At 40.2% G+C, this 12027-nt stretch overlaps 1 protein-coding gene across 1 annotated transcript in view; it reads right to left on the bottom strand.

The window, feature by feature from the left end:
- Positions 1-538: 538 nt before the first annotated feature.
- SDC2 (syndecan 2) overlaps positions 539-12027 on the bottom strand; it is an 86677-nt gene continuing 75188 nt past the window's right edge. The window contains exons 2-5 of the mRNA XM_066625221.1: positions 9365-9476; positions 5705-5841; positions 3395-3533; positions 539-1773 (exon numbers count right to left, since the gene is read on the bottom strand). Of these exons, the coding sequence (XP_066481318.1) occupies positions 1610-1773; positions 3395-3533; positions 5705-5841; positions 9365-9476 (552 nt within the window). The 3' untranslated portion in view covers positions 539-1609. The remainder of the gene's footprint in view (positions 1774-3394; positions 3534-5704; positions 5842-9364; positions 9477-12027) is intronic.

Here is a 12027-nt window from a genome sequence, read left to right on the forward strand (position 1 = left end):
CCCTCCCAGCTGGAATTGTGGACCTGCATTTGTGACAGGAGAGGAGTAAGCAAGCAGAGAAGAAAGCAGTCCTCCCACTCCCATTCACTGCTTCTTCTTGGCAAAATTGTCTGCTGCTGCTTTTTCTTGAAGAAGTTGTAGACAGTTTTCCCAGACACAATCACTGTTCTGGCCAAGCTGTAGGTACTCCTTTCCACAGAGACAGACAGGTCTGGAATAATGATGTTACTTTTCCACATTGCTGGTCTGAAGGGGCAGTGAAAAGTATTTTTTAAAAAGCCAGTATAGCACATGGAGAATTGAAACTTTGTAAGTGTGTGAATTTGAGCTGTACAAAAGCTCATATGGGTTAGTACTTTAGGTACATGTACATTTTAATGAGGCTTAAATGCAATTTCTTTTGTGAAACTCTTGTTGGCCACCTTTTGGGCCTTTATTTCCAACGAACCTCTTATCATGTACTAGATACAATTTGTGATATTATGCACAGAGGTGGCAATGGGCAACAGGGAGCAAAAAAAGATGCACAATAAATATCTCAGAATTAGGCCACATGATTTATTCAGTAGTGTTTATGTTCCCAAATTACAATTTATGTCTATCCATGTAAGACTACAAAAGTTACCAGAATTGTCTGTGCTTATAAAATACCAACATTTTCTTTTTCTTTTTTTTACTGTTATATACTCATTAACACCAGTCTGCAACAAGTTACATAGAATCATAGGCACTTCAAAGGCTTTAAAAGACGTTTACAACTTAAATGCATTTTTTTAAAGAACAAAAAAAAGAACAAAAAATTTTTAAATTCCTCCTCGTACCTTCAAATTGCAAGAAATTAACAAACAGTGGCCATAGAAATTTGCAGCAACCTCTTGGAATACTGTTACGAGTCTTTGGGTTTTTGTAGGCTTGTCAGAAGCTTACTGCAAATCTCCCTTAAAGATAATTTGTTTTGTAAGGGTCCAACTACATTGCTTGCAGTAATAGTCCTATTTTACACATTAATTTGCTGCTATAAGTTTCAATGAAGCTGCAGGAACATGGAGAAACAAAGCAAGGTGTAAAATGGATTTCTGACACTAAAATTTATACAAACTGGGAGGTTAAAGTTCACATAGCTGAAAAAATACATTTACACTAAGAGTTACCATAATCTGAGTTATCCGAAGACAAATTGCACCATGACAACTACAAGAAGGCATTTTTATTTTTTTTGGAAACAGATAAATTAATGAAATAAAAACTAACTTGTAAGATCAATCAGACATGCTGACAAAAATTAAACAACTTTCATTGAACCATAGGATAAAACAATCATTTTTCATTTATGCATAACGTTTCAAAATGATTCAGTGAACATCAATGGCTATATAAAATAATGTCTTGCCACTGTTATTCACAGAACACTGCAAAATGTTAAGATTTTACTTTACATTTTCTTAAAAGGAATACATGAAAAGTTTTAAATACAATGGGTTTTTTTTAAATCATAAAGGTGCCGTTAAAGGCTCTTTAATGAAAAAAAGGTTCTTCATTATTCTATGCAAAAAAAAGCTTTATTTAAAAAGTTCAGTGATCTCTTAAACAGAGACACTAAGGAAGAGTTTTATGCATAAAACTCTTTAGTAGGTGCTTTCTGGTAGGCACCACTGGAGGGTTTGCGTTCTCCGAGGTCATAGCTGCCTTCATCCTTCTTCCTCATACGATAAACCAAGAGCAAGATAAGGAAGATTGCAAAGAGAAAGCCAATAACTCCGCCAGCAATAACCGCTGTGAAAAAAAGAAAGCAAGAGAACAGGAAGTGATGTCATGAAGGATGCCAAGGAACAGTGCATAGTTTCCAAGTGGTATCTCTCTGGAGAAAATTAAACGATTTAGGGCGCAATCCTGACCCTTTATGTTAGTGCTTTCCAGCACTGACAGAAGGGCAATGCAGCTCTGAGGTAAGGGAACAAACATTCCCTTACGTTGAGGAGGGCTCTGTGAGTGACACCCAACTGCAGGATGCAGCACATGTCCCATTGGCACCGCTATGCCAGTGCTGGAAAGCACTGACATAAGGGTTAGGATTGCGCCCTTACTGGGTTTTCAACACTTCATGCAAAAAAAAAAAAAAAGGTAATTTCAAGAAGAAAATGTGTTGGTACACTTAAACATAAGGTTTAAATTAGGTTACTTATGCACTATACAAAGAAGTCCTTACGCTTGTTCATTCTAAATCTCCTACCCCGTTTAAATGTAAGGTTTAAGAGGATGGGAGATTTAGAATGAACAGGTGTAAGGACGTCATGTAGTGCATAAGTAATCTAAGGAATTTGCTATCACAAGGTATGGTGATAGCTGCTACCTCAGGTGGGATTAAAATGGAATTAGTAGAGGTGCCTTCAGGTGAGTAAAATGGATTACAGCCTTAGGGTCCAATCCTATTCAACTTCCCAGTACTGAAGCAACTGCATTGCAGCTCTGAGGTATGAGAACAAACATTCCCTTTCCTTAAGGAGGTCTCCATGACTACCCCCCTCCCAGTGTGCAGCACACCCCCCATTTGCACAGCTGCATCAGCACTAGAGAGTTGGAGTGGACTGGTTCCCAAGTCTTACCGAACATGGGCTTACTTCTGAGTAAAAAAACACCATTTTCAAACACCTCTAGGGATCACACAAATTCATTGAGGACAAATGTATCGCGGTCTTCCTATGATGGCTGTATGCTACCTCCAAGCTCAAAGGCGGTTCACACTACTAAATACCAGTTGCAAGGGTGTAATGGAAGAGTAGCGGTATGTCTTCATTTCCTGCTTAAGATAAAATAAGAGCCCTGGTGGATCAGGCCAAAGGCCCATCTAGTCCAGCTTCCTGTATCTAACAGTGGCCCATGAAATGCCTCAGGGAGCACACAACAAAATACCTGCATATTGTTGCTACTCCCTTGCACCTGGCATTCTAAGGTAGCCTATTTCTAAAACTAGGAAGTTGCACATGCCCATCACAGTTTATAATCTGATGCACTTTTTTTCTAGAAATTTGTCCAATTACGTTTTAAATGCATTTAGATCAGATGCCATCACCACATCATGTGACAAGGAGTTCCGTAGACTAATTACTGCTTCTGGGCTTCATGGAGGCAGCTGGTGGGCCATTTTTGGAAACAAGATGCTGGTCAAGGTGTGATGTTTTCCTGATCCAGCAGGGCTATTCTTAATATACAAAATAAATGATTTCTGTACACACCTGATGGTGAACACTACTGCTATCTCCACATGGAGAATGAGGCTATGAGATGTGACTGTGAGTACATGAAAATGTGCGTTTTCATAGAGAGGACCAGACTCTCCTACACTACTTTTCCTCCTCCTTAGGAAGCTATAGAATCCTTGATACATTCCACTCACCTGCCAATACTTCTGTTCTCTGAAAAAGGTTTTCTGAGTGTTTTTGAGTTAATACATCCGTGTCTTCACTTGGTTCATTCTTGGCATTTCTGTTTTCATCAGGCTTGAGAATTTTCTTTTTATCAATCTCTTCGGGTGACTGGAGCACAAGAGGTAAAAAAAAACAATTGCACTGAGTGAACTCAGACAAAACAGAACTACTAACAAGTATTAACATTCTCAGTTTAACGTTCTATATTATTGTGCACTGCAGTTCAACACTTTATGTTTACTTAGAAACCTTAAAATAATTTTTTGGGCAGGGGGACTGGAAAAAATCTGTTTCCACATTTGTTGCTGGAAGCCTCAAAATGCTCTTAGGCAGCAATCCTAACCAATTTTCCAGAACTGACATAAGGGCAATGCAACTCCAAGGTAAGGGAACAAACATTGCCCTACCTTGAGGAGGCCTCCATTACTGCTCCACAACTGCAGGATGCAGCACATGCCCCACTGGCACAGACAGCTATGCCAGTGCTGGAAAGTTAGTTAGGATTGCACCCTCAGTGTAATATCTCTTAGAGTTCTTCTGCATTACAAAGATTAGCTTACTTATATGAAAGAACATAATTGGTCAAATTTCTTACTGAACAATTCAATGATGAAGCTCCTTCCAAATTTTTCTACCTTGTACAGGTGGTCCTCTGTACCAGCGGATCCAGTATCCATGGATTTGCCCCCTTCCTGCACCCATTACAATAATTTAAAAGCTTACCACGGTAAAGTGTTTCTTGCTTTTACAGTCACTATAACCTTGCAAGCTTATAGCAAACTGCTGGCAGCCTGAATGTTTGAAAAGACTCGTTGGCAACCTTCAGTCTTGAAAGACTATGGTATAAGCCTACAGCACCCAGTATTCCCAGGCTGTCTCCCATCCAAGTACTAACCAGGCCTGACCCTGCTTAGCTTCCAAGATCAGGCATGTGCAGGGTAACAGTTGCTGCTAGATCAAAGGTTAACAGGAAGCAGTTAACTTCTGCTTCCAGTTATCCTTCAATCTAGTCTTCAAGTATTCAGGTTTGAATATATTTTTAAAGGATGTTCTCAGAAACCATTCCTTTTGAGGATTTGCATTTTCGCTGTCACATGCAACACATTTTACAGGTTCAAAATTCATAAATGGAAGCAACATTTAAAAGGAATTATGGCCCATGAAGGAGATGGAAACACACTAAAGGGTTGCAGCTTCTAGGTCAGCGATTTTCAACCAGTGTGCCACGGCACATTTGTGCCGCAAATGGTCAGCATGTGTGCCACAAGAATTTGGGGTAGGGTCATTGATTAGAAGGGCCATTGGGGGATGTGAGCCCCCTTCTAGTAGTGCCGTGTGCCTTGTCAATTGTCAAAAAACTGATGGTGTGCCTTGACCATTTTAGCACCTAGTCAATATGCCATCAGATGAAAAATGTTAAAAAGTGCTGTTCTAGGTTCTTTGGTATAGCCAATCTGACACAACTCAAGAACAGCAAGATGGTAGCTTCTGGTGGCAAATTTTTCAGCTATACATATGTAAAACAGGAAACATAAAACTGCTTATGTAATTTAAAAGCAGTTACCTCCTATGTGACAAAAACATCCCCACCCCTTTCAGACGCCAGGTCAAAAACTGGTTCCTTTAAGACTATCTTTGGGACTGATTGACAGCACATCCAAATTTCCAGAGCCAATGCAGCCATGCCAACAGGGTGTACATTGCATCCTGCGGGGGAGGGTAGTCATGGAGGCCTCCTCTAGTAAGGGTTTGTTCCCTAACCTAACCTTGATGCTTCATCGGCACTGGAAAATTTGATAGGATTGGGCCCTGAGTTGGTGATCCCTGTTCATTATGTGCAGTTTTCTTACTCTAATGGGCTGTTATTTCTTGAGTTCCTGCTGCACTGTGATGGATTATGATCTTTTGGTTTCTAAAGTCCATGTAATTTTCTTCTGACTTTTAAAATGTTATTATCTTAATATCATGACACAAGGATGTAAGCCACTTTGAATTCTTTTTTTTAAAAGTCAGGCAGACTTTTAAAAATGAAAAAAACATCATTACTCGACTCATTTCTCCAGTGTAGGTCCTCCCTGATTTCAGAACAGGACAAAAAGGCTTTGCGGTTCTCTTAACAGACTGCTACAATATCAAAGGAGATATCTTTATGGTAAATCCACAGTTTTGCACTAAATCTAAAAATCCTCTTAAAGCATATACCAAATGGCATTTAAGGCTATATTACACTACTGTAATATCATTCTTAGTATAAATATAAATAAACCTTCTATGCACACCTTTGTTTGTGTGGGTATCTTGGTCTGTGTTTTCACTGTGGTTCTCTCGGTTCTGGGTGCATCACTCGTTGGCAGCATTTTTGGAACCAATCTAGATTGCGTTACTGTCTCTGCATTATTTTCCTCTTCTTCAGCCCCTAGAGCATACGAAGAACATTAATGGAAATCAATCTGTATATGCTTGGGCCTGAGGAGCAGCATGTTCATCACAAAAACAAACAAGCTCAGGGCAAACTGCAAAAAAGATCATTAACAAGCAAGCATCACATCAAAATTGTCAAAACAGCAGCATCAAAATCAAAACAAGGTGTACAGATAAAAATGTGCCAAGCAGTTGCCCCCACGAGCATCATGGGACAAGCTTTCTACAATCTAGAACAATCCTAGGTAATTACCATCCTAGGTAATAAGTTCTAGAGAGTGAGCATCACCAATGAAAGAGGCTCTGCTACGCCATTAGTCAACCTCTGGAGATAGCAACATACAAAGCAGTTTCACCTGTTGACCTGAGTTTACAGGAAGGGTCACATGAGATAAAGCCTATGGAGATCTAGACATTTTGGGGTGCAATGTAAGAGCTGTGAAACTTTTTCCTGACATCATCGTGAATGGGGCAGATCCTTTTTGAGAAGGCCTGTGACAAACATGTTAGACTGAGTCACAGTCCCAATCTCCACATTACCATACAATGGTTGAATTTACAGTTACCTGTCACATCAGAAGAGTTCTGCTGAATAAGAACCAAAAGGTACCACTAGTCCAGGATCCTACTTTTCAATGGCCAATGGGATCCTTCTACAAAGTCCCACAGGCGGACAATTAAGGCAAACCCCTCCTACCGTTCATGCCTTGCCTCATGTTAGGAAAAATGCAGGAATGGCACACAAAATTTCCACCTGGATAAGGCAAAGTGTTTCTCTCTCCATCAGAGGCAAGAATCACAATCGGATCTCTTATTCTGAAGTATCTCGGCAGGATCCCTCATGCTTATTTTCTGCCATTTTGGAAAGAACCCTCTCTAGAAGCCATCCTCACCATTTGCTTTTTTAAAGAACAGAATTTAAGATAAATAATTTGAAGCCACACCTCTGTTTCCACACACTCAAGGGGACTTTTGGCTTGCACCTTTCACACACGATCTTCACTCCTGGGCCACAAACTGCACTTTGATATAGAAAGGGGCTTTCACAAGCTGTTACTGATATGGCATTGGGAGGGTGGAAAGTTCAATGTTCAAAGCAAAACAGTTCTCCAAAAGAATACCTGAAGAGCTCTTTGGTGGCTGGCTATAAAGGGATGGACAGAATTGAAATTGCTACAGAACTGCCAAGATGAGAATACAATCAATGAATACAAAAGATTACCGAACCTCAATATGACAAACCATTCACAGAAACATCTTTTGCAACTATCAGGACAGTTTTATTGGGCAAGTACTGCAGTTTCCTTAGATCAGCTTGAAGGCTTCACCTCAATATGCTAGTTTTCTATGTATAGGGATTTTTATTTTTCAAAAGGAAGTACAGGTATAACCTAATTATCCATGGATTTTTCACCTGCGGTTTTATCTCAATGTGATGAGAAGGAAAATTAAAGGAAAAAAGTCATTTAACAATAGCCTTGTTAATGCGAGAGAGGGCAGCTGGCTGACAATCCATCAATCATTCTCTCTCTAGGCACTTAAAATAGCTTCACTCCAAGGCAAGTGACCCTCCCTTCCCCCCTGAGCATGTGGAAGAATGATAATCACTTTGCATTCTTTCCCAGCACTGTGCTCTGGCTGAAGGGAGGGGTCACTGGCAAGGAGTGAAGCCTTTCTAAGTGCCTGGAGAAAGACTGATTGATGGATTCTCTGCCTAATGATTCTGTCTTATATCACAAAGGTCAGAAAGGCTGTTTTTAAATTGCCTAGCAAAGGGACATTGTTTTTTAAATGGATTTGCTTTAATGCGATTTTTGTCATCCACATGAGTTGAGGGAACGAAACCTTTGTGAATAAGGAGACTCAACCTGTACATACACACACACACACACCTCTTGTAGTCTGAAGAAACAGTTCAACCACATGATTCGCAGTTTGTATAGACTAGCTCTTAATTATTCAGGTGCTGGCTAATCAACAAGTTCCAAGATTATTTTGTGAAATTTATCAGGTTAGAAAAGGACTGGATAGGAATCAGACTCTATTATATAGTGACTGTTTTACACTGGCATTAAACATTCACTGCAATTTACACAACTGATTTAATTTCCATTTTATTTGTATTGGCAGCACTTGGCTTCTTAGGTTTAGTTTTCCATTACTCAGAAGCATCCAACCAATTGCACAGGAGGCAGAGGGGGAAAAAAGGCAAGCAGCATGGTACAATCGTTTTACATCTAAAGAAATTACCCAGTTTGGATCTATTCAAACACCAAATCCCTTTTCAGTCTCATTCTCTCTCCACCTTACCATCTTATTTAACAAATCCAACAGAATGCCAATGTTAAAATTCACACATCTAAACTCCATAAAATAGTTACATTCTGCAAGAGGAAGTTTCAGAAAAATGCAGGAAGTGGTATAACTATAGAAAAGCCCATGAGTTTCATGGTGGGGTGGCAGGGGAAGTAGGAGAATGGGACAGAAAGCTTCAGTTTTTTCCCACCATACAGTCAGCATTCCCACTTCAATTCCCCCCACCCCACAACTCAGTACAATGTACTTGGTAGCTATGATGTATGCCAGGGGTCTCTAAACTTTTCGGCCGAAGGGCCGGATCAAAATTTGGCACAGCGTGTCAAGGGCCCAAAAAAAATTAAATATAAAATTTAAGTTAATACATTAGAGATAGAACTTAGATGAATGAATAATTGAATGAATGGGTTCAAATGCCGAGGATTTCTCCAAGCACCAACACAGTCCAAGAAATAAAGCACACACTGAAATGGACCCCTATTCTTTCATCCCACAAGCACAACTCTGGTTGTGTTTGGTCAACTGGGCCAGAAGGGCTCAGGGGATCAGAGACTGGCTGTGGGCTGGACAGAAGCTGGCTGCGGGTTGCATCTGGCCCCAGGCCGGGCTTTGGAGACCCTTGATGTATGCCAAGTTCACAAAAGGCATATAAAATCATAACTATGTTCATTAACAGAACTTCTGTGGTTCATTATCTATTTATAATGTGTAGTCAATGAGCCACAATTGCATCACCCCAGCACTGTCTGTTCTAGTGGCTGTCTGCTGGTATTCCTTGGCATCTTTTTAGATTGTGAGCCCTTTTGGGACAGCGAGCCATCTAGTTATTTGATTTTTCTCTGTAAACCGCTTTGTGAACATTTAGTTGAAAAGCGGTATATAAATACTGTTAATAATAATAATAATAATAATAATAATAATAATAATAATAATAATAATAATAATAATAATCTTGGTTGCTCAAATTTACCCCCTGCCTTTACAAATCCCTCCAGGATCACTCTCTCTAAATGAGACCAACACTAGTGTTTAGAAACGAGTGGTTCTTAGCATTTCATGTAAACAACATTACAGCTTCAACAAGTATTCAACTGATAAATTGATCTGCATTCTACAGGATTGGATTCTGACCTTGTACTTGTGGGTTATGGACTATATTACACATGTCAACTGACGTGTAATACACGTATTTATGAACTTACCTGAGCCTGAACCAGAAGTATAATCATCGTCGTCAATTGGATAGACTCCTGATGCTTCTTCAATGGAACTGTTGTCAAGATACAGGTCTTTATCAGAGGTCAATTCTGCTCTCTGGAAAGGAAGGTGAAACACACTAAGTTAGTCATTGCATTTTTGCACAACAAACCACTACTAATGTCCAATTCAATTCCATCCCAGTAAATCATTAGAAAACATAGTAGTAGGCAACAGTTTAAAATCAGTCAGCCCCATGTTGCTGGGGCCCTGGAACAAAGCCCCCCCCCCAATGGTGCATTGGGTGCTACCCACTGCAACCAATACTGAGAGTACAGAGGTCAGCCCAATCAGGTGGACTCTCTGATGGACATTGGCCCCCAGGCAGCACCCAACAAGGCCAAATGCCTGAAGCTATCCTAGGTGGAATCTTGCTATGAGAACATCTACTAAAGTCAATTTGGGACTTTGTTGAACCAAGGATAGACAACAGCCATGGAAAACATGCCCACCTATTTCTGACAGTCAATATTTTTAACTTTATTTTAAAGATCTAAGCTTTGTTGGCTCAGACCATGAACTTCAGAATTTGCAATGTATACCTTAAATACAAAAGATTAGCATTATGAGCCCCCCTCCAGTTATTTTCCAGCTTTGCCACTCTCATAATTGTCCAAGTTCTCATCCTTCCATCTATCCACGCACAAGCCTCCAAATCACCTTCTTTCTACCAAGACATCAGCAGCACTGAGAAATTTAGATTTCCTGAGGTTACTAGTGCCTGAGTTGCTGCCACAGTGTGCTCCAGACACTGGAGGGCCAAGTCAGAGCTCCCTCTCTTCCTCCAAATAATGGAACAGCACCAGATCAGTAGGTGGGAAAGAGACTCATGGGGGGGTTAGGGTAGTGAGCGGATTGCAACATATCCTCAGTGATGTCACTGGGATAGAATGAAGTCCAATTTGACTTGTAACAAGCCAAATTATTCCCTGATATTTGGGGGGGGGGGACAAAGTGACATGTAAACTGGCCCAGAGAACGCCAACCAGAAGTTTCTGAATCTCAAGATGGTAATAACCTCAGCCTTTTAACTTCAAACCTCTCACTTTTTCTTTCTTCCCAAGAGCCACCACAGATGAGAGCAGACAGTCCTGGATTAGACAGACCAAACAGTCTGACTCAATAAAAAAGACAAACACAGCAATAGAGTCTTGTAGCACTTTAAAGGCTAAGCAATTTATTTCTGCACAAGCATTTGTGGACTGCAATCCACTCCATCAAAACATTCATGCAACAAAGGGAGCTTCATATTGCATATATGAATACTAAAAAGTATTCACATAAATGCAAAATACTTTCAAAATGCATCTGACATTTATACTGTTCATAACAGTGGTAACTCATGATGTGATTGGAAAAGACATGGTGAAATGAACTAAAATAATTGACTCAGAGGCAGACGCTCCAGACACACTTCATTTCACATCAGGTGCAAAGACCTGTAACAGAGACCTGTGAAGCCTGGCAAAGGCCACGTGGATGGCCCAGTACAATGATTACTGTAGCTGTTGCTCTCTCAGTTTCAGAACAAGAGAGGAGAAAAGGTAGGCAACAAGTTGCCATAACATTGTGCTAGCTTTCTGTGCCAGAACAGGAGCACAGTTATTTTAGCTGGACTAGACACCTAGGAAAGACCAGTGATTAGAAAGGTGGTAAACTGGTCAGCGAGAGAAAGGGAAGAACAGCAGAACACAGAATTCTCTCCTGAATAATTATCTGTAAAGTTCACAAAACAAGGTTATGGCCAGTATAATTTCCAAACCATGGTTTGGAAGTGCTTTGCAGGTTTGTGTGCTCCCTCAATCTCTTCCCCTTCCAATCCCTTGTGTTCTCAGAGCTCCCTCATGACTAGCACTGTACTTGCACCAACATTTTCACTAAACATAATTAGCTCCAAACCACAGTTCAAAAGATTGTTTATTGTATTAGCTAATAGCCATCACAATAAGACAAAACATATAAATCCAAAAATACATCAAGATACAAACAATGATAAAATTAGGTCAAAATCAAGCACAAAAGGCTCCTACACCCATCATATTAAGGAATCTCCTTTACAATCTACCGCTATTTCCCCCAGGTAGTTGGCACGAATAGTTCTGGCAGCTTTAGCAAACAACGCCACACTACAGGTGACCGATGGGTCACAATCGGAAAGTAACCAATACAGTTTCGTAAGTGTGTTCTCCCCTTGAAGGGTAGCCAAAATAGCTCCAAAAATCTTACCCTAGGATTTTGATAAAGCTGACAATGAAGCAGGTAATGTGCAATATCTTCAATCTGTCCTTCTCCGCAAATACAAAGCCTCAAATGCCTGGGAATGGACATATATCTGCCATCTAGAACTGCAGTTGGCATAGTTTGAAAGCGCAGTTCAGTGAACGCCTTTCTCAAGGAGGCAAAGGTAAGTGAATATAAATATTGCACTCTTGAGTGGCTTGGTTTCAGGAAACAGTACAACTGGGAAAAATTTGAAGATCTTACTATATCTAAGTCCTGATCATTATCCAGTTTAAACATCCATTCCCTTAGCATTTGCCAAACCACAGTTTGAAACCATGGTTAATTTTTTTAAAAGTGGGTTTTGTAAACAGTGGTTTTCAGCATG

This window comes from Tiliqua scincoides, chromosome 4 (genome assembly GCF_035046505.1).
Source record: "Tiliqua scincoides isolate rTilSci1 chromosome 4, rTilSci1.hap2, whole genome shotgun sequence".
In the NCBI taxonomy this organism is placed as follows: domain Eukaryota; kingdom Metazoa; phylum Chordata; class Lepidosauria; order Squamata; family Scincidae; genus Tiliqua; species Tiliqua scincoides.